The sequence below is a fragment of the Egretta garzetta genome, unplaced genomic scaffold, assembly GCF_000687185.1.
Source record: "Egretta garzetta isolate BGI_Z169 unplaced genomic scaffold, ASM68718v1 scaffold679, whole genome shotgun sequence".
NCBI lineage: Eukaryota > Metazoa > Chordata > Aves > Pelecaniformes > Ardeidae > Egretta > Egretta garzetta.
The window spans coordinates 291721-317565 of NW_009260786.1; the positions used below are offsets into that span (position 1 = coordinate 291721).

The 25845-nt window shown below is 36.6% G+C and overlaps 1 protein-coding gene across 1 annotated transcript in view; it reads right to left on the reverse strand.

Moving 5' to 3' along the window:
• Nucleotides 1-4107: 4107 nt before the first annotated feature.
• Nucleotides 4108-25845, reverse strand: part of CAND1 (cullin associated and neddylation dissociated 1) — a 24326-nt gene continuing 2588 nt past the window's right edge. The window contains exons 2-14 of the mRNA XM_009646401.2: nt 16540-16694; nt 14624-14747; nt 13944-14200; nt 13754-13859; nt 13121-13266; nt 11759-12051; nt 10923-11064; nt 8794-10287; nt 8342-8437; nt 6411-6580; nt 6151-6315; nt 5818-5925; nt 4108-4690 (exon numbers count right to left, since the gene is read on the reverse strand). Of these exons, the coding sequence (XP_009644696.1) occupies nt 4466-4690; nt 5818-5925; nt 6151-6315; nt 6411-6580; nt 8342-8437; nt 8794-10287; nt 10923-11064; nt 11759-12051; nt 13121-13266; nt 13754-13859; nt 13944-14200; nt 14624-14747; nt 16540-16694 (3481 nt within the window). The 3' untranslated portion in view covers nt 4108-4465. The remainder of the gene's footprint in view (nt 4691-5817; nt 5926-6150; nt 6316-6410; nt 6581-8341; nt 8438-8793; nt 10288-10922; nt 11065-11758; nt 12052-13120; nt 13267-13753; nt 13860-13943; nt 14201-14623; nt 14748-16539; nt 16695-25845) is intronic.

A 25845-nucleotide genomic window follows, 5' to 3' on the forward strand; every position in this document is an offset into this window, starting at 1 on the left:
TGTAAAAAACTTTTGGGTGGGTTTTTTTTTTTTTTTTTTTTTTTTAAAAGAAGCAGCAGGGAATAGAAATTAAACCCTTAGGTTCTGGGATCACAGAAGTTCACAGCTTGCTAATTGCTTTTTTTTTTTCTTCTATATTTCTCATTCTTCAAAAATACGATCAAAGACAGAACACAAAAGAAAGGAGAATAATTTTAAATGAAAATATTCTCACTTTACAATTTCATTTTCTCTCAGTGCTACATTTCAGGTAACATCAGTCTTCGAGACAGCGTCTGCGTGGTTCTCAGAAACACACTCTTATTTCTCCTCTGGTTCAGGGTTATGTTCTAAAGTGCAATATACAGACTAAAGTCAACAGAAACCCTTTTGTTTGTTTTGGGGGATGGATGACCTTTCTGAAGGCAGTTTCTCCTTATCAAAGATTATGTGGAAACATTAAAGCCTCATGGGGTGGAAACAAATCTGAAGAAGTCAAACTCCCTACCAAGACAAAATTGCCGGATCCTCACAAAAGCACCTCTTGCAGAAAACCACCCCCCGCTTGACCAACACCGGTCATGGAAGATTAATTTACTTCATTATTCTCAAGAACTCAGATTTCCTTCTCCTCCCCCAAGCTCAGACACAATGAAAAAATATAAATGGATACTGATGAAAAAGTTCAGTTTTGGCATAAGAGCTGTAGCTCTGTACTGAAGAGCTCTTGTAGAGCAGGGGGGCAACGCTCGCTGTCACGCCTGCCTGTTCACATACAACACTGCAGCAAGCAAAGCTTTCCACCTCATAGCAAGGAGGAAACAAGGACAAAAAGAAAGTAATAAACTGCCTGGTATTTTTCATTTCTCCAGAATTAGTTTTAAGAACAGTAACAACAAAAAAGTACTTTTTATCTGAAGTTTAGAGCAACAGGGCAATAAAACTCAGATCCTGCAGGCTTAACTGTTTGGTATTTGGCAGAAACAGGTGTCATTTCAGTCAGCATGATCAGGATTAACAAAACAAAACCAAAAAAAAAAACCCCACACACTTCCAAGGCCACATGCTACTTTGCTTTTAAAGTCATCTCGAGGGGAGGCGAGGAAGGGGAAGTACCAGTAAATGTGAGAACAGTTGCTAAATCACTACTACTAACCAGTCCACCAGAGCAGGGTGAACTCGTTCCTAGCATCACTACTGAGTATATCTGTTAAGCCAAATACAATAGTAGCAGATATTTAATATTTCTAATTTGAGTTGATTAAATGTTAAGATAATCCCTCATTCGAGAGAAGCAATGCTGCTTACAGGCATATGTACTGCTTTGTTCACCTCATAAAAATACCATTTGGAAGTAGTTCAGCTCTTTTTATTTTGTCAACTGCTATATTAGATGCAACATTTTGAAGGAAAATTGTATTTTAAAAAAAAAATCCATTTACATGATTGAAGTGCAGCATTCCTAACGTACCTGTAGTTTTCAGTTTATAATTTTAGAAAACACCTCCCTTGCAAGGATGGCAAGATTTTTCATGGAAAAATCAGAGCACTAAGTACTTCTGAGATACAAAAATATTTAAAGGCAAGAATCTACAATGCAAGGACTAGCCGACCGTTTCTGTATTATGTGCAAGCTTCTTAATTGGTCTCAATTGCCTGATGAAAAACACCAGAGAAGGTTCTAATCATACCAAAAATCTTTAAGAGCAGCCTTTCAGAACTCTTGATTTTGTTTTAGTGAGAGTAATGTTGTATTACAGTTTCAGATATTTAGCATTTAAAGAACAACTACGGGTATTCCTGACATCATCTTTAACAGAATTACCTGAACCTAATTGCAATAAAAGCATAAATACACCAAATCTACCCCAGTAAGGAAAACAAAACCAACCCCTCTCCATCAAGCGATCCAGTGAAAGTCAGTGGAATTTGAACACCTAACCTGGTTAGATTTTGTAAAACTAATAAATAATTTCAGCAATCATGGTGCAGTTACAACCTTTACGAGCCTGTCTTCCTGCGTTGCCAAAGTAACCAACCACCACTCGGCATGAACCACACATGCAGAATTTCTGTAGTTTACAGGGAAGACCTAATTCTTATGTTCCCACCGGCTTCCTCAGTGGTCACAGTGCAAATTAATCTCTTGCAAGAAAGCATTTACTGTGTAATATAGCTCAACCTTCTCTTCTGACTTTAAGCTTGCTCCTCTGTAACGCACTGTAAAACAAAGTGAAGATTATTTGCATCCCCCACATTAGGCGTTATGGTAGTACATAAACACACACAAATCTCTCAACTACAAATGCAAGTATTCTGTTTACTTACCGCTGTCGCCTACTCCATTTACATATTTTAGCCTCACATTTCATGTTTATCATACCATTCTCACACCTAGCTTTAGGTCTATAAAATATTTTAATGCATTCTGAAAACTTAACACAAAAGTTCTAAGATTAGTTTGACAACTAATTAGCACAACAGATTCTTAATTAGGAGGCCTGTATATTGCTGTAATTGAAGTAGATGAGTTGTACAGCAAGATAAAATGCACCTAATTTACAGTGCTTTTTCTACCATATGGTTTCTTGCTAGAGTCATCCCATTCTTTTTCATGACATTTAGATATGTTGGTATGTTTAATCTCATTTATTTCTACTTCTAGAAGACAATTGTTACATTAGTATGAAGACTTTGGAGACAGAGAAAGCTACAATTTCAAAATTTTCTACAGCATTAAAATTGTTACTACTGAATGAGCTCATAGATCTCTTCTTTCAGGTCCTTTTATTAAAGTAAAATGCACCAATATCTCCCCCTGCTTTTCCCAAGCTGCAAGTGTTTAAGGTGAAGAATTTGCCCCGAAGCCCAATGCTCACAGGAAACTAACTGTCTCTGAGGTCATAAAAATGCAGGTTTGTTTAGTCACGTAGCAGCTTATGCCACATATCCATGTAACAGGCTTCCAAAATATCAAACTACCTAAAAAGTACCAGTTAACTAGAGAAAAATCAAATTCAGATCTGACTAAAAAAAAAAAAAAAAAAAAAAAAAAAAAAAAAAAGACAACTGCAATTGCATTAACCAGGTAATGACAAGTCTCAATTTGAGGCACTGTTTCCCCATTTTTGCTACTAAATTCCCAAATCCAGTTCACTGCGAGACTGCTGGCTGTCACCGTCTCATCCACTTAGCATATTCATATCCTCAGCACATTCACAGCAGATTTTTTGTCTTGTATCTGTTTACTTTCTACCTCCCTCCAGTCTTAAGACCGTTCCGTTTCCTGTCTCGCCAGAATACTGTATGACTCTTGCAGCACTGCAATCTACTGGTGGTTCCACATGCCAGAAAACATTTTGACAGGTATAAAATGATGGTCTGGCAATACTTGCCTAGTTAACACTGTATATTAGTGCCTTAACAAAAGCTGTTGGATGAAGAATAGGAGGTAGAAGCCACTGACGAAACCTCCTTTCATACTTTCATAACAAAATCAAAGTTGAATCCAGAGCTCAGCAGCCACTTAGCAGCTATTGTTGTTCTCTGCTTATTTTACCTCCATGTCATCCTACTTCCCTCCGATCTTCAGGTTTGTCCACCTCAATTCCAGGGGATCCAGCCTTTGAGTATGGAAAACCATGAAAACTGCAGGAGTTGTCATATTTACTGTAATAACATCTGCAGGGTCATACCACTGGCATTTTAAAAAGCCAGGTTAAGACAACCAGCCTTTGTTCGTCCCTTCCTGTATGAATGTTCTGTATGTCAAAATACCTGAAAACTGCACTGATACAGTAGAACTTATTTAACTTGCATTACAGATAAACTGCACATGCTGTTTTACAGACAATATATATTTGTAAACTTGCTCATGCAAAATTAGTGTGCACAACAGGGATACTTGTTTTCTAATCCCCACAACTTTAAAAATGACATTTATGTCTGCTTTTTTTGAACTATGCCCAGACCCTCTCTTTAATATAATACGTCTTACACAGAATTCATCTGCCAGCCAAACCAATTTATGAAGCTGAAACAAAAAAGAATAAAAAGTTATACAAAAACATGGTGCACTTGGATGCTTGATTCCCACCCCCCACCCCACCCCTTTTTTGTTTACAAGTAGAAAGAGTGAATAAAAGAAAAAAAAAAATCATGGTCACAAAATTTTGACATTTTAATCCTAAACATTACAGGGCAAATGGATGTTGGAACCTATTTCCATACACCATGCGTCAACTTTTTAATTTCCAAATGTGGCCAAATCCACTAAAACAAGAGTGGTTAACAAACTCTGGATTATGGAAATACATTTCTGGAATAAATGCTAGAAAAGCAACAATGGGAAAAGCCAACTGTCTCCATAAAGGTAAATAAAGTGGAACAATGTGTAGATTAGATACTTTTTCTGTTTCTTACTCATAACCTGTCAATTCAGTGCATCATATGGTTCAACATAATGGTCCCCGTTTTGGACAAACATCTAACTAGTGTCCATTGATTCCAAGTTAGTGGATGATGAATCTTTTTGGATACTTTCAAAGATGGCTGCCAGCTCAGGGTTAGAGCTTATCTGTGACTGAAATTCACTCATTAATGGACTCTTCTCTGCCTCTGGAATGGTTAGAAGCGCTGCTACTGCCCTCATAGCAGACCGTTTCAGTTCATCTTGCTTTTCAAACTCCTGTTTCACCGAGTTTGCCTTTACCTAGGGAAAATAATGAAAATATGTTTGAAACTTCTGCTTAACCCTCCCTCTACAAACACTTTAAAAAGAAAAAAAAAATATCTATCTTACAAAGACCCATTTCCTTCCATACTACCACTCTGCACAGCTTTCAAAACGGCCTCAGCTCCTAAAAAAAAAAAAAAAAGGCAACCCCCCCCTTCCAAACATCTACTTTTTAGTAGACTTTTTACCAGCAGTTACAAATAAGACTGAAACTTGAACAGTGCAAGGTAAGCAGAAAAAGGTTGTAAGCTACCAAGTCGATTATGAAATCAAAGTAATTATAGCAGCCAACCTCTAGCTAGTAAGGTCAGTAAACAACATTAAAATTGTATTATTGCAGTGCTTCCAGAGAACAGAAATTTTTAAGAAGTTGACCTTCATTAGAATAACTGCTTAACCTTCTGTTATAATTCTCAAAGATGTTTCAGTGATACAAACATAAATTGTCATTAAAAGCAGTCAAATTTCTTGATGTGAAATATAACAGATTACAGTAATGGAAAAGCAAGGTAAATCAAGCAAGGTAAATCACGCATTAAATGACTGTCAGAGCACGCAGGTGGATCAAGACAAGAGCTGGAATGGAAGATGACTAACTGGGCCAAGACCCAAGAATCCTGTAATATAAATGAAGAAAGGAAAACCAAACCAAACGAAAAAAAAAAAACCAACAAAAACAGGACCACTTTACACTGCCTCCATCCTTCATCACCCAAATGCTTGTCTGCAACAACGTAATCATTAAAAGTCAGAAAAACTCTCAGTATTCCAGTTTCACTATTTATAATGAAATGAGACTTGCAAGTTGCCCAAGTGGCAGTCAGATTTTTAAAGAATAAAAGAAATGGCATCAAAGAAACAAAGGATTTTTAAAAAGAAGCTAACAAGTCTGCTCTTCCATTTGTAATTTAAAGAAATTTAATACATATATTAGGGCCAACATATAAATATTGCCCTATTGCAGCTTATGAACTGTCACTCAGGAGATGCTCCAGCAATACACCTAGATTCTCAGAAGTATTCAATATACACAAGTTCACTTATACTTTTATAAGACAACACAAAATAATTAACTTAGAGAAGTTTTAAGTGTAAAACAATACCTTAGTTGTACATGTAGCACGCAAAGGTTCAACAAGCCTATCCAACCTCTGCAGCACTGCACTTGGACAAAGGGTAGACAATCTCACCAACATTAAAAAGGTTAGCATCTAGGTTGAGAGAAAAACAATTCAAAAGTTATGCTCAGTACATATATGGAGAGGTATTTCCTACAATGCTGTGCAACCTTTTTAACAGCAACACTTTAATGAAAATGGGAAATACAGTGAAGTTCTTAAGCACATGAAGCAATATATTTTTACCATTTCAGTCTAGTCACTATTTAAAATATTTTGACTAAGTCACTGCTTACACAGAAAAAAATGACAGCTAACCTTAATATCATAGTGATCCTTCAGGCCATCTTCAACATGGTTTAAGAATTCGAATATATCTAGTCTATCCAAACAGCTATCCAAAAGAGTATACATGCACTCAAAAGCTGCTTTCCTTATGTCCAACCCATCATCAACTGTATGCTTAAATGGTCCCATTTCCACCTGTCAGTGAATAAAAAACAAGAGTTAAGTAGTAATATATTTAGAAAAACAAAGAATCTGCTTACATTTAGCGTTGTTCTTCTTAGTTAACATACCTCTCTGATTAATTCCTTTCTGACTTTTGTTTCATTGTAAAGATGAGGAAGCACAGTATCTAAGAGGTCCCTTATTAATGACGGTTTATTGTGTGCAGCTGAATTAAATGTCACTAGGGCTACTCTCCTGACATTGAGATCTGGGTCCTCCAATGTTTTCAGAAAATCACCTGCAATCACGTACAGAAATAAGTCAATCTATGAGGATCTTTTTCATTTGTTATTTTAAAAATACCTGTGCTTAGTTTTAACCTTTCAAAAAGACATATTTAGTGCAGGACTTATTTTGATGTAACGCAGATCAATACCTGCTATTTTAGCATGATTACACAAATAAATTTATTTAATTATAATCATATCAGAAGTATATAACTGAGATATAGAGCATTTCAGACAAACAGAAGTAAAAAACCACCACCAAAATCAATAGCTATCACTTAATGATATTTGAACTGGTTTTAAAGGTATAGCATGTAAATTAATGAAAATTAGATTTAACACAATCTTTCCTTCTCTCTGTTAAAGTCTCTCAGAATACACATTAGAAAATCCATTTAAATTCTACAGTTCAAGAATTAGAGAACAATTCTTAAGGAAACTATCAATATGTTGATTTTTAACCCCTAAAATTGACATATATTGAGAATTTCCAAATTACCAGAAGGTAAGCCCATTCAGTATATATTAATGTAGCAACACCTCTCTCATCCCACCCCACCACACTATCTGGGCATTTTCAATTTAGAATGTTTCATTTAGAATGTTCTATAAAACACAGCCTTGTTAAAATAAATAACTGCAAGAATAGATCATTTTTTCCCCAAAGTCTGTGAAATTTTACTAGCAACTTCCAAGAAGAGTAATTTTTAAAAGGAGAAATACAAAAGGGTGTAAAAATCAAAGTGATTTCTACACAGAAAAAAAACCCGACAACAACATGAGTAACAAAACTAAAGATGACTGAGATTTTTTAAGTACTAGATAGCAATAGCTTTTTGACTGGATAATCAATAAGTATTTCCAGAAACCAAAGAGGCAAAGCTGCTTCAGTGGGAGGGACAGTAGGACAAAAAACATCCAAGCATTGTCAATTGTTTAACATATTATTAAAAAATGTTAAGCTTAGCAATGAAAATAACACATAGGAACTGACACCACTTCCCCATAAATAAAAACCTTGCTCTCTACAAAACTGTATGTTTTCAAAGATTAATCTTTTTCACCCGTTAGTTTTAGCAGTATACACAATTTTTACAGTTCTTTAAACCTGTAATCAAGACACTATAAAACATTCACCATAGCATATTAAACAAATCTACAATACTCTGTCATACAAATGAAAAAAGATCAAAAAAACACAGCATTACAAAGCTCTTCATCATACTGAAGTTATACTGAAAGCTCCGATTACCTTATCTCTGTTAAAATATACACACTTCCAATAACTTTCAGAACACAGAGCATTATAGAATCCTGAGGACCTAAATTTACAATTTGCCATCTGGTAATACTCAGAATTCACATGTGCATGCATACTTTAAATGACTGAATGTCAGGTATTTCCAAGACCACCCTTCTGGGTAAAGACAGTACCTTACTACATCAAACTGATACAATTTGGTAAGAGCATGGGAAAGGAAACCAGCTTTTGGGTACAGTCTTCCTAAAAGCCCTAGCTCCTTATATTCTTTGCCCATCACAGCTTCAATACATACCCTTTTTATCACACTTTTACTGCTCAGAAATCAAACAAACCAGAATAGAAATAGTTAGCTAATATGGAAACATTCCCATTACTGTTCCAACAGTTACCATTAGCAGCTAATTCTAGTACCTGCAACATATTTTTTTCTGAAAACACAACAAACAATTCTTAAGTGCAATTCTATTACTTGAAAACATAGAAGCTGTCACTAAAGTAAAGAACCTACCTATGCAGTTCTTCAAGAGTGGGTCTATGGGTTGTGGATGATCAGAAATAGTGAACTTGACAGCAGTAACCACCGAACTTCGAGCGTATGAGGACCCTAACATGAAACAAAAGTGTAAATATATAACATTAAAACACTACAACTACAGAATTTGTCATGTTCAATTCCATACTTTTTAAACTTCTAATACTCTTAAGAACACTAAAGAAGAAACGTTACTTACTGCTAGCAATGCAATACGTTTTTTCCACAGATATTCTTGCGTTCCATTTTAAACAGGGGAAAAGAGACCATAATATTTGTAATAAACATTTAACAATATCTGCCACAGAAAATGCAGACTTGAAGAGTATTGCAAAACTTAAGCAAATAATTTGCAAAACTAGATCAATTTATTAATAGGTACCATAAGGCCATTTGCTACAGTGTGTACATGAGTTACTACTACTCACCTGATGCCAAGTATCCCTTGAGACGTGGAAGCAGAGTCTCTGGGTCTATTAACGTAAGCTTGCCCAAGCATTCAGCAACAACATTCCTTGTACCCTCTTCTGCACATTCGCAGTGTTTCAGGAGTAAGGCCCAGATGTTCTCAACATATGGTTTGAGACCAATCACTGATGCAGAGCTAATTATTTCTTTCAGGGAATGAAGAAGAAGGTATTGCCTCTTAGGTTGACTGGTTATTTCTTGTAAGACAAATGGCAGATACTCAGGAAGATTGCCAACGCTAATACTGCCTAACGCGTAAGATGCCGCCGATTTGACTTCTTCACTAGGAGAAGAGAATGCTTCTAGTATTACAGACTTCAGCTCAATTTGTCCACTTAAGTCAATGTGATGCCCAACTTCCCCAAGAGAAAGCAAAGCCAAAAGCCGAATGGAATCCGTGGACCTTGAGTTCTTGACATCTTGAATGAACTGACCTACAACAGCTGGTCCTTCCTTAGGGCAGGCTCGAGTAAGGGCAGCAACACATTTGGCAATGGAATAGTAAGACTGCTTGTGAGTAAGTGCTGTGCTCTGTGAGTACACTGGACCCGTTAACATGCGCAGTAAATCCATATAGCCTAAATTATTTGTACCAGTCACAACCAAAGCTTGGAAAAATTCTAGCATGGCACTAAGTGCTCCACCCTGAAGTAGAGGCGACCTCACCAGCCCAATAAGTTCATTGAGAATGGACCCACTAATCTTTGATAGGGAGGAAGGATATACTTTAGCCAGTGTTGTCAGAAAACTGATGGCCATCTGTGATACATGCATATCACTTTCACTAATCAGAGGTGGAAGCTCATCCAGGACAGCATCAATCATGGCAGCTGTCAAGCTGTCACTGTAATTCTTAATTAAAATATCTAGAGCAGAAAGAGTGCCCAGTTTCAAAGCTCGCTGGTTCTTTCTCAAAAAAGAAGCAAGAATAGGAACTCCTTCCCCAAGTATAGGTCTCAAATCTATCTTCAAAGGAGAACCAGCAATCAATGTCATGGCCTTCACTGTAGTTAACCGAGTGATCTCATTCTTCAGTCTCTCTAAGAAGATCTGAAGCGTACTAGGCAGGTCTGTGCCTAGGCTGTCACCAAGGCTACAAATTATCTGACCCATGCAAGATATTGCCCTTTCTTTCACCTCCTGATCAATGTCAGCAGCCTTTAATCTCTTGATTGTACAAGTAAACAAATCTTTGATGTAAGGAGTAGCATCAAAGGAAGAAGGCTGGTCTAAAGGACGAATGACTTTCACAAGTTGTTGGGTAACCAAAAGCGCCTCTGAAGTTATCTTGTAAAACGGGTCTCCAACACAAGCTACAACTGGAGGTACCAACGCTTGAACATGAGGATGAAAGACTTGGGGAGAATGATTGCAGAGGATCACATACAAACAGGACAAAGCATCTATCTTCAGATTAGAAGAACTTGATTTGTCATTCAGTGAAAAAATTATTCCTGGAAGAAAAAATGAAAAATGTATTTTTAGGTTAGGTATTTATATTCTGTTAGAACACTTTCAAATTTCTGAAGGCAGACAGCTATAATCAATTTATGTTTTCCTGCTCCCAGCCTTCCTTGAATGTTTCCAAGCTCCTTTCACCATTTTATTCCATCAATTAGTTTTCAAGCTTCCTCTACACAGAGGACACAGGCCACTTTTTGTGATGTATTTTCTTAATTACAATGGGATTCTGAACATTTAACTTTTCAGAACTTGCTTTTCCTTGTTACTTCAAAATGCAACTTTTTAGATCCCAAGAACTAAAATATGGACAATATTTTGCTCTGTTGAGATGAGAAAGAAGGTAATTTCATCTTGCAATTAAGAAGCCAATTAACTTTTTTTTTTCAGATATAGAAGAAAAAAAAAAATCTCAATCTTAGAGCCAGCCCTTGTTTTTAAGATTAATGGAAATACATCACTAGAATATTTATATGGATCCACACAGTAGCTGATTATTTTGCCAATTTCTTTAAATAGAAGCAACACTTCAAAGCTTTTGCAAAAAGCACAGTCGAAACTTAAAGATTTATTAGTAAATTGGATGCGAAGTTTTGAAATCTTTAACTTAATAATAGGTTTCTCATACCTGGTACAAGTACTGGAACATGTTGTGTTAGGGCTCCAGGTAATACGTTTACTAGCTCAGTCAGCATGTTAAAGCAACACTGACGAGTCTTCACACTTTTCTCCTTCATCTGTTTGTGCAAGGCTTTAACTATGTTGGGGACCTGTAATCATTACACATCTGTTAATTGATTCAATAGCCAACATTTCTTTCATCTTTGATCACTGGGGGGGATATAAAGAAAGATGTGTGTCCTACCCCTCTGCTTCTGATTTCTCTACAGAACTAGGGAAGTTACAAACATTGGGAAATGAAGATTCAAAAGAATTGCTATCCACAAAAACAGTAATGTAACTTTAAGAGGTGAGATGAAACAAAGCAAAACTAGATTTGCATTAACATAACTGGAGAGAGCAACAACTGAAAAGTCACCCAAATAATTCACTTAGAAAAAGTTTTTCAGCACTATCCTTTTTATTCTGCAAATTAATTATGTTGTAGCAAATCAAGTTTTATCTTGATCATTAGAGCTCACGTCTGCACTACAGAATCCACAAAGTAACTGTTTAGCTTTGGTAACTTGGCTAAACTTATAGGACATGCAACTTTTACAAATGGCGGTAAAGAACTGAAGTCAGATAAACACATTGCCATGATTTGGTAATTTTGGTTTCCAAGACTGCTGCACTTTTCCAGGCCAGTTTACATGTCTTGCTCTCTATGTTAGTACTGCAGTAATAAACTGTAAATCTTTGTATGAATAAAGTACGATATGGCATATTTCAAGAATTATCCTTAGGAACAGGGCACAACTTCAGTGTGTCTTCTGAAAGATAATAAAAATCTTGACAAATAACCTGACTCTGAAGCATTGTCAAAGGTGTCTCTCCTTGTTCCATTGCATCAGGATCACAAAGCCAACTTTGCACAGGTCGAGTTTGTTTTAAAAGAGAAAGATATGCATGAAAAACATCTGCTTTAACATTCTCTTCACGTTCTTTGAATCTGGCTATTAAAGCAGGAGATACAGTTTTGTAGAACTCTGGAAGCATTTCATGTCGTGTGCTAACCACAGCATCCAGACATTTAGCAGCTGCACGCCTCACTTTCCAGCTCATGTCATCATCATCACTATATTCATCATCGCTCCCTTGAAAAAATAAATTATGCATATGTTCAAGTATAGACAATCAAAGCATCAAGTTTTATTTTACAGAATTAGTAAGAACACACTTGAGTTCTTTGTGTAAGGGATGCCAATGAAATAGGTTCAGAATTATGTTAAAAACCATACATAAAAAGCCTTCTAAACTGCCTAAATGATAAGGCTAATTATTTTCTCTGCCATTTTTTTTCACACTAGTCTTATACATGTATTAATTTAAGCTGCAAACAGGACAAGGCGGTTCCCATCACACTTACAGCCTGACTACTGATTTAAACCATATTCCTCTCCATTCATGACATAAGCAACAATGCAACAACAATTATTAGCCGATCAAGATTCAACAAGTTATTCTGTTTGTTTCTTTCTAGGAATAAATCAAACCGTACCTGCCCCCAAAATGACAACAAAAATACACAATAAGCAATACGAATTGACTTTTTAAGCACTAAAGCAACAACATGCAGCTCATTCATTCCTAAATGAATGAGAATGTATGCTCTGAGTTCAGATTACTTGTGTGTCCAAGTTTTCATAAAGCTTACATATGTCAAGGTATCGCAACCATGTTAACAATAAGTTATGCCTTTCAGTCTAAAACATTTTTTATCCTACAGAAAAATACAGAGTATTTTGCAATTTTCAGTCTATTCTGATTTTATGCATTAGCTAACAACATATTATAGTAGAGAGTAGTGAGAAGCCTCTCCCATGCTGAATATGTATTTTCAATTCATTAACTGATGTTCTTCTCACTTCAGTTATATCATTCTACATGCTTCTGCCTTTTTCCACTTTTCAAGCATTTTAAAGTATTTCTCTTGTACTTTACGTCCACCCTTGGAATTATTTATCTCCAACAACAGCATCCTATACTTTTATTCCAAGAAGTGAGTTCATATGGTATGTTTTAAAACAGTACAAAAATTGAATACAAAAGTAGACAAGTAATTCAAATGCTGGTACTTAGTAGCAACACCATCCATATCCATTTTCTCAGATGGGTGCAGGTTCACAAGCTCTTCCTCTCCCCCAAACCAAAAAGAGAATATACCTTGATCATCATCATCACCACCATCAGCATCCATAGCATTTTCATCTTCATCTTCATCATCATAATTGTAATTAGGGTCATAGGTAAGATATTTAAGACAAATGTTTATAATAGTAGATACATGAGGATAAACTTCTTTAGGACATCTGTGTAATACAAAAATACAATCAATGTCAAATTACTTTTAGAATTAAAATATTTCTAAGACTTCATGCCACATCCTGTACTTTAGAGACATTAGCCAAACCAAGTACCATCAATGCATCTGAAATACACAAACTCAGGAAGGAAGGTCAGAAAGGGCAATGCTACTATATAACTCGATCTGCTAGACCAGAAGGTTGTGGAGAACCAAGACATCAGTTGAGTATCAATTTTTTGTCACCACTATTGGACAACAAATATTATTAGACTACTTCCCCCCTCCTCCTTGCATAAGTAGCAACAGCACAGTAAAAAGTTTCTGAAGTACAGACATAACACACTGCTTAACAGCTAAGTTACAAGACAGAATTATAGGAACAGTTCCAGCTCAAAGCTTGCAAAAACATTTTGTACCAAGGAGACTGTCTCTTGACAGCTTACAACCAAATGGCACACTATTAGATCTTAAGAAAGCCTAAAATAACTTACCTCCTAACAAAGGATTCAAAGGCTTGAATGCAATACTCTCGTAGTTCATCATCATCTACATTACAAAACTTTACAACCAAAGGAATTATTTTCTCAAGATATTCACCTGGTAAGAGAAAAAAATTAGCAGAGTAATTACTCTCCTCTAAAAAACTTTTAAACTTATAGATAATTTATGTATTTTTCTTACCTATTCTATGACCTGCTTGCCTACTGATAGCAGCAATACACTGTATATAGGTCCTAGTTGTTGACATGGAATCATTTTTAGAGAGCTCTGTCAACAGATGTTCAATGAGGTCAACAAAAACCATATTGCCACAACTCATAACCAGGTGACCAAGAGCAATGATGGTTCTTTTCCTCACAGCAAGTCTGGGGCTAGTCAGCTGGGGGAGCAGACAGGTCAGAATTGAAGGATGGAAGTTAACAAGCAGTCCTCCTTGCCTTAAAACAGACAAAACACAAACTCAAACCAATTGAATCTAGGTAACTTTGTTCATATACTGTACAACAATTCCTTTAAATATTCCCAAAACATAACAAAGATTTCAATACAGTCTTTAAATTTAAGCTTTTGGAATTTTTTAAAAAAAGAAATTACTTCAAAATATACCCTCAAAGCAATAAACATTAAAATAAGCTTAAAACTGTAGTTCTCAGAAGATTAAATAATAAAGTGATCAATCAACTTATCTTCAATATACTCACTTTTTTTTTTTTCTAAATGAAGTTTCATCTATACTTAATACCTTACCATATTATTTCACATAGCTTAACGTAATTCAAATTTAACATTTGGAAATTTCAAGTTCAAGTTTAAGGAATATTTATCAGCATTCATGAGCATTTTGGAAGGGGGATGTTTACCTGCTCAGCATATCAGCCATGATATCCAGTGCCTCCAGTTGAACAGACACATCTTCCTGCTTGGCTATAGCACTAGTGAGACGCCCTGTGATCTTTTTGCAAACATTGGCTGCTAATGCAGAACCTGAAAGTACAACAAAACCTCAGCATCTTCCTAATTAAAAAAAATACAGTTTTCAACAACAGAAATCATGTTTGTGACTATGAAAAGCAACCTGATCTCAACATAAAGACGCTTTTCCCCCCCCAACAAAACAAGCTTGAACAGCCAGTTTGTTTGCTAATCTAACATCCACTCTGCATTAGAGCTGAAGGACTATCTATGTAGAAACATACCAAGAAGGAGGGCTTCTTAATTGTCCCATAATGTAAGTACAACAGAAAGCAATGGAAAGTGAAGGCAAGAGACAAATCTAGAGCAATAAACGAAAGGACTATGGCTAAAAATAAGGGAATAAACGAAAAGGTAAGGGGCAGCACAGAAGTAGACAAAGCCACCTCTAAAGAACAGCTGTATAACGAAAAAGCAAAATAAAATTCTTTTGCACAAGAAGCTACTTAAATAATAAGTACCTGAAATACTGCTGAAACATTTCCGAAAGGGAAAAAAAAATGTATACCCAAAGTATTTTAAAGTTCAAGTAAAAATGTCTTTACCACAAATCCATGGCTTCCCTTTCCCGCAACTGTCTAACATTGTTCGGAGTAATTATGGGAAGAGAAGAAACTCACGTCATGGTAACAGCTACCCAATGGTTAGCACTTATCTTCATTTGCATGAAGTTTTTTTAATCACACTTTGGGAATTTTGATGTGAAATTACTTCCATTCCAACCTATATTAAATCTAGTTTATATATATTTATGGTTTACTCTTAACTATATGACTAAAAGTAAACATAATAATTGGACAGTCAAATGTGTTACCATAGAGGCTAAGAAAAAAAAAAGACAATCACCTATGTCTCAGTTGAGAGCAAGAAATAACACCTGGGTTGACTTTTTATTAGGAATACTAATTAAAGATTTTGCTACATTTTTGTTCAAGCTTTACCTCCACCCCAAAAATCTCCTTTTCTTTTGTGTAGGCAAGCAAAAGAGTAAAAGCTTAAACTGATTTACTTAAAATTAGTTATTTATTTAAAGTTTACGCACGTTGCTACTGCTTGATAAAAGCAAGACTTACATGTGGATTTTCAATAAAGGATGTTAAAATCAGAGCTTTTTTTTTTTTGTCATTTAAGAAACATCAGTCTCTCAAAACTGCATTTCCAAAGCCTTTTTAATCACTTCTCTATTCTCATTCATATCCTGCACTACGATATCAGAAAAGCACTTGAATAAAAAAGTAATGTCATTAACTGATGAGCTGTTCATCATTACTATCTCTTTTGGAAGAAAGACTGCCTTCATTTAAAACTACAGGTAGGCATTTCAGTAATTTAGCAGCCAATTGTTAGAAACACAAGGTACTTTCCAAAACACTTACCAGAAACTGAGACAAGAAATCAGATCATTAAAGAAAAATACTCAAGTTATAATCAATTTTATAGTATACTATCAATCAAAAAGCAAGATGAGATTCAGCTATTACTACAGCCTAGAAATGTTCCACCAGGCAACTATTAAAATAAGAGCTTTTACACTCAATTTGTTATACCAAAGTTCATATACTGCAAGTTTGTTTTTCACATTAATGCAATTCCTCAGTAAAAATAGATTTAAACTAGTAAAATCTGGAAACACAGTCAGAGAAGAAACTAAAAGGATATTTGTGCCATACATTTTTCCTCTGACAAAAATTAGTTCCAATGTTAAATGAACCGAATCCTTTCCACTAAAGGATCCAGCTTTTGCATTTTTTTAATTAGTAATGAAACAATAAAACTAGATAGACTTGAGTACAAAATGCCTTACCACTGGAAGCTGGGGGGAGTTCTCCAATCACAGTTTTAAGGCCAATGCTTGAAATGTCACGTAACTGTTCTTTATCTGAAAGCATGTTTGTACAGAGGGTATCTACAATGGTCTCCACTTGATACTCCTTCACTTTACTCACCAAAGGGCCGAGGCTGTATAAACAGAAGAAAAGTATTAAATCTGCAAGCTTAAATAAAACCCCTCATATTATTTCAGTATTTCGTATTAAAGTCACAAACTTAAAGTTGGTTTTGGTAGCAATATAAAGCAGAACTTCAAAATCTGGAAACCTTCAACTGGTTGGGTTGATAACTTGCCTCCATAAATCTAGTAACAAAATACTGGTTTAGTACATGTTTTTTATCCACTGGTGGAACTGTTTTTGCATGACTGTTCTGCTTCAGTCTCAAAACTACAGTCCCTGTTACCTCTCACTTAAGTCCAAGATTTATAACAAAAGTTGCCCAGCTAGAGCCATCAGTTTATGTGCTTGACCATCAGTGCCTGCTTAGTTCACAGACAGGTAAGTAACCTTCTTAATTACTGCATCTTTATTCTACACAACACATGGGTTCGATCTGATATACATTGAGAATCATTCTATACCTTAGAGTGCCTTCCTTAACAGAATGCAAATGGTAAAATAAAAAACAATGACCTGGCATGCCCTCCTTCACGCAGACTCCAAGCACCACTACACATGCAGCACATAGTAACACTTCTTTCCTCCAATTTGAGTTTTTAGCCATTCCACCTGTTTTGAGGATCATAACAATCTTGTATTCCTTTGCCAAATGCTCCTATTTATTCAAAACACTAAATCCACAGATGTCCTAGCAAAGTCTAGTTCATTGCTAAGAAATATAGCATCCTTCACCATCTTCCTAGCCCCATCACCAACTTTCAGCATCTCTCCATTGTTAATGTTCTGTTCCAAAAGGGTGGTTATGCAAACCCAGAGCCTTATATTGTCTCTTTCCTTCCATTCACCTGTGAAAAACCTCCATAAGAACCCACTTTCTCCTACTACCTCGCACTTCTCAATCCAAATTTGCTTATCTAGTTTCTCCCTATTTTTAAAACACCTGCCTTCAGACAAAGCATCTCAGGAATGGGAAATTAATTTTGAAAGACTGTAAATTACCAAACATTTTAATCTAATTCAACTCCCTCAAATAGATTATATTAAAAATGAACGCATCAAATTCTGAAGTCTTACAAGCTGTGCTATAGACATCCCTACCACATTCCACCAAAAGCGAGTATAGTTAACCTACGCATACAGTAACTACTCTGAAAGACATAGCACCCTTGTTTTGTAAGCTTCTGTTATCTGTATGTTGATCTTGCTAGCTGTTCTCTTTTAATTAATCCATAACACTACTATCCAATCAAGAAAGCATGCTTACTAATCATCAACATCAACACTAGAGGTGAGATGAGACATGAAGCTTAAGTTCTACCAAGCTTAGATTCTGCACTGATCCTGACAGAAGCAAGGGCAGGAGGACAAGGAGCTGTGTGCAACAGTCACATTGGAGAAAGAGCAATGGCTTGGGGCAAGAAAAGAGACAGCAATAGCAAGGACCATTTACAGAAAATGTGGGAATCGTGAACTGAAGGCGTAGCCCACCAGCAGAATTAACAGAAACACAGATGTATCTCCAGAAAACTACTATTTATTTTCTCTTCCATCTGAATCAATGGGATAATGAACAGCATTCTGACTTGGTCTTGTGCACAGACCATCCCCTAGGTGTTCTGCAGCTGCTCCAATTGTCCCACCAAGGAAATCCTATAGTCTGATTCTCAACAGCACCTCAATGTTTTTCCTCCTATGAAACACACTTCAAGGTATACACATCACCATCAAATTCAACTTCAGCCACAGCGAGAAAGCACAGAAGATTTTCAAGAGATTATACATGTGTGTTCTCAATGTGAACTTTGATGAGCAGTGAAGTGTGAAGATTTTAATTGAGCCCTTTGTATCAATACAATCTGGTTAAGATTTTGAGGAGTGGAAAGACATGCACAGAACTGTTACTTTTTAGGAAGCATTTTTCAAAAGCTTAAGTTTTGTTGCTGTTTTTGTGAAAGTCAGGGCCCAACTTGCAGTACAGAAGTCAAAGCGAGCCCATGCAATGGTTCCATCAGATTTGTGCTGTGAGGACAGAGGGTGTTAAAGTGGTTTCAAGTGCTGAGCTAAGAGGCCATGTCTCCTACAGCAACTGACAAAGCCAAGCTTTAGGGATCAGAAATCATGGATGTTTCTCAGCCTTACAAGGGAGAGTCCAAATTTTGAATCTGCCCTTCAACGTTGTACAGAAAATGTACACAGACAACTGCTCTATAGATCTGAACTATAAAACTGAAATACATGGAAATCACTGTATGAAAAAATGCAGGAAAAGGAGCACCTTAAAGCCAATCAAACTGATTATATTAGGACTACATTAGAATGTAATGCCTCTGTATAAACTTCAGTTTTTCCCATGCTGAACTTTAACACTGTATATATCTGCTTTTCATTAAACTTGATTCTAGCAAAGCTAACAGAGACTAAAATGATGTCTGTAGGGTTAGTAAACTGATTTTGGAGAGTTGAAGTCAAACTGAAACCCTAAAGAAAAAAATGAACAAGCTAACTTGTTATCAAAACAAGACTAAGATCAAGAAAGCAACGTTTACATTTTCAAATATACGCTACTATTCACTACAGGTATGTCAGACTTTTGAGACTGCAGTGATTTAGGTCATGACCTTAGTGAATCATCACAAGTACGCACAAGTTAATACACAAGTAGATGGTGAAATTATTTGCAAAACAGATGAACTTAATTAACAATGCAACTTTCAACTAGAAGTATTTGCCTAGTTTAACTCCTCGTCAAGTGCAAAGGGAAAGTGCTGTCCAAAGATGGACTGTTTTCCCATGCTTGGAAAAAAAAAAATAGTACTATTTGAAAAGTTGTAATATATTAATTTGCACTTAAGTTTTCATTGATTTGAAACAAATAGCAATTATCAAACTTTCAAAACAGTTCAGCTACAAGTTAGTTTGATACACAAGGGTAAATATTTTTCCCCCCTCCCCAAAAATGGTCTTTCAAAGCACTTTACAAGAACAAAACAAGCTCAAGGCACTAGGAAAAAGCTGGGAAGAGAACTTCCAACTTCACACATTTGACTGTACAATGTAGTAAGAGTTGCCAGATCATGGTACAGAGCTAAACCCTGATTAACAAATATGAATGTGCAGCTCTCGTAAAACTAAAAAATTCAATACATCATATTCTAATTGTACCAGATCACTGGAGACAAACTATCTGGGGGCAAAGTACTTCTTTTCAGACCTCAGTGATTACAATGGGAAAAAAATGTTTTGATTTTATTTCATAAGATTTTGAAAGTTATTCTGAATTAAGAGCAAGTTTCACATTAAAAAAATGCAAGCATTAAGTCAACTGCACAAAACTGTGGGTGGTTGAGGAGGAATAATCTACAGGCAAGCAGAAATTCTGTCCAAGCTAGCAAGATACTAAAGCTCTCAATGAAGACTATTATTCTGAAAGTAGATAATCCAAAATCCAAATTAAGTTATGCCACTCAGGCAAAAATTTATGTCATACTTAGTACTTAAATCATCTAATTCCCACATTATTGTACTACAGAAACCCACAAGTATTTTAAGACAGAAAAATCACTCTTGAATCTTTACAATCTAAAGGTGAGTTCCTTTCTTAATTCATATGTATTGTGAGACAAGCACACAATGTACAAGATGACAAGCAAAACGGTGTTTCTTGTTTTACTGGAAATAGCTCTGGAGTTTAAGTCTAACTCTCCAAGAATGCAGCTGGACCCTGGGTTCACTATTAGCTAATAAAACTGTCAGCCAGGCAGCTGTGAGGGAACACACAGGTCACAGATCACTATTCAGAATGAAAGGCTCGAGGCTATGGCATTCAGCATAAAGGCACTGAAATTAGTTTAGGAGCTTAGTATGGTATTTGCCAAGAATGACAGCAAGAGAACCCAATGTGTTTACCGCCTTGCTGGTACTGCTGGGGGAAAAACACAAATTCCTGCACTGCTTTAGAGGTGGAGATCTGAGGATGCGTAGCTTAATTCCAAACTGCTGTTAACAAGGAAATGTTACTTTGTGTTAATTTTACTTGTTGACCCATACATATATATGGATATGTGGACACACACACATGCTTTGCATTATCCCACCGTTTTTTAATGTCACTTGGCACCTTGGACCATATTGAATTAAATTCTGAATGTATAGTCAAACTTGACAATGAATTTGTTCATTTTGAACAAGTCACTTCAGCAATCCCCACTTCTGGTCAGTGCAGTTGTCCTTTTGAGTGTGGATGGGGAAAAAGAGGAACAGTCTGGTCAAACACAGTTTAGAAGCACCTACAGGGTAAATCCAAACCCTCATGTTCCAAGTTCCTCTGAAACTCGGTCTTCTCTTCAGTCTCAGCACATCAAGTTTTCCATTCCTCCTGCTACAAAGACTCTCAAACACAGCTGGAGTTCCCCACACCTTGCACACTTCCTGCCTTAAAAGTCCTCTCAGTCATTCCAAAGCCACCCCTCTCCACCATATAGCTCACACCACAGGACAAGTGTAGACCCTCAAAAATCATTGTTCCACCTGATCTCATCACCCATTTTCTTCACTCCTGAAAAAAAAAAAAAACCCCCAACAGTGTTCTACTAGCTCAAACTAAACCATCACACACAGCTGTTAGAGGGAGCTAGACTGGAGGACTAGGCTCAGATTCAGAAGACTGCAAGCCAGTAATTCCATCTGGACTCAAAAGGGCTGAGATCTGTGGCCTTCCCTCTTGGACAGCTAGCAGACATGGCTCTATACAGTAGGACAAAAACCAAAATACATCTTCCATCCCAAAACCTGTTGTACATACCCCACTGCAGCTACCCTTCTTTCCCAGATCCAAGAATTCAAAGCAGCAAGAACTAATTATAAGAAATGCCCAACAGAAGCAAAAGGCAGCAAGCAAGAAGTGCAGACAGAAGGAGGACATGGACAAAGAAGATTTATCTATTGTTTAAAGCAAGGCCTTGCACTCAAGCACTAAGCATGACTTACAGTACAATAGAAACCAGAGTAGAGTTCAAAGTTTTGGTGTTAGTGGTCTGTCACCATGTTAGGCAAACTTAGGAGCTCCTCTTTCCATGGCCATGCTCATAATGCCTTACCCCCATGAACTCAGAACAGTGTTTGCACTCGAGGCCCAGCACTTAGATTAACATCCAGGAATATGCAGTTCCTAAGACAATCACACCTACCACTTTCCATGCCTGCCTTCACAAACTGTAACCTGCGTGGTTTCCTTCTCTCCTTACCCACCATCACCATACTTGTGTGGTAAAACCTGCTGAAAATATTGGCCATTTGGGAATTAAAAAAAAAAAAAAAAAAAGGCAGCAAAGGCAAAAACGTATTGACCAAAACCATGCACTGAAATATCACATACAACTAATTCAGTTTTGCTAATGCACAAAACTTGGAACTAATTTGACATCAGTCAAATTAGGCCACAGACATCTGAAACTGATGCATTATGATCACCCCACAAATTCAGGAAGATTGCAATTTACTCATTTTGCAAAGTATTTTACAGAGATATGCAGATACCATAAAAATAAATACACAAAACCAACTTTGGTCCAACATTTCTAGAAGATACAGCATACAGATAATCTCAAGAGAACTGTTAATTAGATACAGACTGGTATCTGATGAGAGGCATAAAAAGAAGCCCTTTAAGTGCCCAGAAACAAAGACACAACGGAATGGTTTCTCACTTGCTTCAGCAGGTACACCTACTCCTGCAGAAATGAACAGCTTTGACAGAGCACCCTTTGTTAAAAGCAGCCAAACCTGAGGCCCTAACCTGGCACTGCCCTTTAAGTTAGGAAAAGGGCACTGTACCGAAATCTTTAGATCCAATCAAACCATCTCCACAGCTACTGAAGCCCCAAGAGTAGAGGTTTAGAGGACCATATCCAAAATCTAATCTGGTCATTTTACTGCTTCAATCATGTTAAATTACTACTGCAATCTTACTAAAATAACTTCTGTACACTGACACTGATAAAGACCTTTTTCCTCCAATAGGTAAATTCCTGATAAATTTGTACACAAGCATTTGCCAACGCACAGATTATTACCAAGAATTATCTCCCAGTCCCAAATACATCAAGCCATCCCTGACTGCATTCCTAACAGTTGAAACATTTTCACAAGTTGCTCAAAAAGCTCACAGCTTTCTCCACGTGATTTCACTCTTTAGACAAGCTTTCCCTTCACAGTGTTTCACTGACACATCACTTGTTTCTCTGCAAATACACACCACTGTCAGTCAGCAGCTACTCACAGCATTGCTGCACTCATTTACCCTTGGTGCATAGTAAATTGTTTTGCAGGCGATGCAAGCAGAAATCACCTATTACAGAAACAATCGCAATTCCAAGGTATGATGACTGTCCACAGTAGTCCAGAGAAATTCCCTGTGCATTTCAGTCAACAGATTACAGTATACACAGGTGCGTGCAGAATCCGTAGAAACCATTGCGCATCTGTAACATGCTCCAACAGAAGTACTGTAAATAGAAGCACTAGGAAGCAGGAACAAGCACATGCACAATTATGGAAGCATGTTCATATAAAACTGCGTAGCAGTATCCTTTCAAAAATATGGCAAGCCTTCAGAGTAGCAATCCTGAAAGTTTGCTTTTGATCAGTAGTGAGTGAGTTTGCTATTTGGTTGGCAAGGTTCCAGGTGGCAATGTCATCCCTCCTTTCACTGCCAGAAAGGTCATGTCTTCTGCTTTTTGCAGTTTGCAATAACTTGTGCAGCTCTATGAAAATACATCTTCCACATCTAGAGATCTGCAGCTGACACCATCCTTTTATACATAGACTTTGACAGACCAGGAACAGATCTCCACCAAAAAAACAGTTGTTCCATAAGTGAAGACATCTGAAAAGATGGTAAGGATTCTTTTTGAATCTGAACTACCAAGCAACTACTAAATTCTTCTGATTTAAATATGTTTATGCTTCAAGTTTAACCTATGAGTAGCTAAAAGGCTGGTCAATTAGATCCATCTCAATTAAGTATACAAAACACTTCTTTGCTTATGTTTTAAAGACAACTAAACCACTGAAATGACAAAGTCATTCACAGAAACACTTGAAATTACCGTTTCTAGAAAGTTAAACCAGATTTTACCTGAATTAGCTCCTTCAGTCCTATTTATTCAGCCTATTAGTTCAATAAAGCTGACATACCAATTAAGAAATAAGTTTTTAAAAATACTGCCTCGAGCTTTTCTGGCCTTTCAAATCAGTAGCTATCACTTACAGACTTTATCAGTCCCAGATTACAAACTAAGCTTATCAGAAGTTGAAAATAAACTAAAACCTCCTTTTATAAAATTAGTTCTGAATACAAAGCTTTTGTACTTAGGCATGTATTTTACACATTTGAAGGCAGTTTCAGATACTGTTTTAAGTGCTCTTTGATCTTTTCCCTTTAACCAGACAATAACTTGTGTCCAGTTTATCTTAAAAGTTAAAAAGCTCATTCAGCTGCCTATGGAAATAAACAGTGACTATAACACACTATCTCCTTTAAGTTACATACATTCAAATTCACAAATGGAAAATAATAAAAGAAAGATTCAAATCACCAGTACAGTGTGATGTGCAGCAGTGTATTACCACAGCATCCAAAACGCTTTAAAGCTGTTGAACCGGATCAGCCACACAACAGCCAATATTCACATCATGCTGTTCACACTAATGACTCACACCCACAGCATCAAGCAGGGTTCCCTATATTGAACTGCTGCCCAGGGAAGTCACACTGATAAATGCAGAGAAACTACAGTATCACAAGGGAGGAATCACTGAAAGTACTTACTTTAATCCCGCCTTTTCTTTTTCCCCCATCTATCTATATATAAACATGTTTGTTTGGCTTTTTACAGGTTTAAGGAAACATTTCACAGTGCAAAACATTAAAGAATTTTAAGTATAGATTTAAATGGCAGAATATCAAACCATAGATGACCACTCAAAATGAGAAGCAGTTCATCCTTAAACTGCAATACTGAAACAATTAATGTGCAATTTGGGCCAACAGAACATTATCAACATTACATTATCAGCAATGAAGAACAAACAGTCCACCCAACACAATACCTGTGCTTAGACAAACCATGCTGCCTGTGTAATCCAGATGCACATAATCTTGGATAGAGCTATACAGGCAGTGTAACTACTACTGCCATAAGGCGCTCAGAATACCATGCTGGACTACACCAACAGCCTTAAACTAAGAATATGCTGTAAGAATGTCCAGTAGCATTTTCTACATTGGCTGACTGTAAACCAGCCTATGACTATCAGATGAAGCAAAAAACAACTCCTCCAGAAAAAAATATGTAGACAAGACAACAAGAATACATTTAAAATTTTACATGCTCGTAACAAAAACAAGGTGAACAACCTGCAGTTACTGACCTAGTTTGCATCTGCTGCCTGCAATAACAGAAGCTTGACAAATACACTCCTTTCCCTTCTGTCGGGTCAAAGCTTAGAGCAGGTTGACTTTCACTCCAAGAGTACTAAGGCAGCTCATTAATTTTCATTTTTATTCAGAAATGAACTGTACAATTATCTTGCAAAGGTAACTACCCAAATATCCATGAACTCTCAACCTAACTTCTGCTAACAAAAGAACATGTTTTATCCTGTCCAAAAACAGTGTAATGTAACTGAAAGGATCAAAACCAAAATCACAAGTGTTCTTTGAAGAGATAATAAGAAACAAGTTCATCAGCATTTTAACCAATAGAGCCCTTCCTACCCAAATGTGAAAGCAAGCAGCCCATAAGGCAAAACCAGGAACACTGCTTACTTGTTGCTACACTTGCCTAAAAATAAATGCTGCTTTAAGGCTGCTTGGAGTTGCTTTAAATCTGCTCGGTTCAGTGACCTCAAGAACCAAACCTTTAAAGAGTGACCCTCCCACAAGAGTTTCTTACTCGCTCAAGGAGTGGTCAATATCTTTGCCATTCACAATGTTTCCATTGATCTACCTGTAGAGGAAGCTCCCCTAACAAACTGCAAATCTTTCCTCTCCAAGGAAAAATCTGTCTCAAATACGAACTCGAAGAGGTGCATAGGGTTGTATCCTTTTTCTATGAGGGAGGGAATCTACACTAAAATGCATCATCAAATACCAGTCT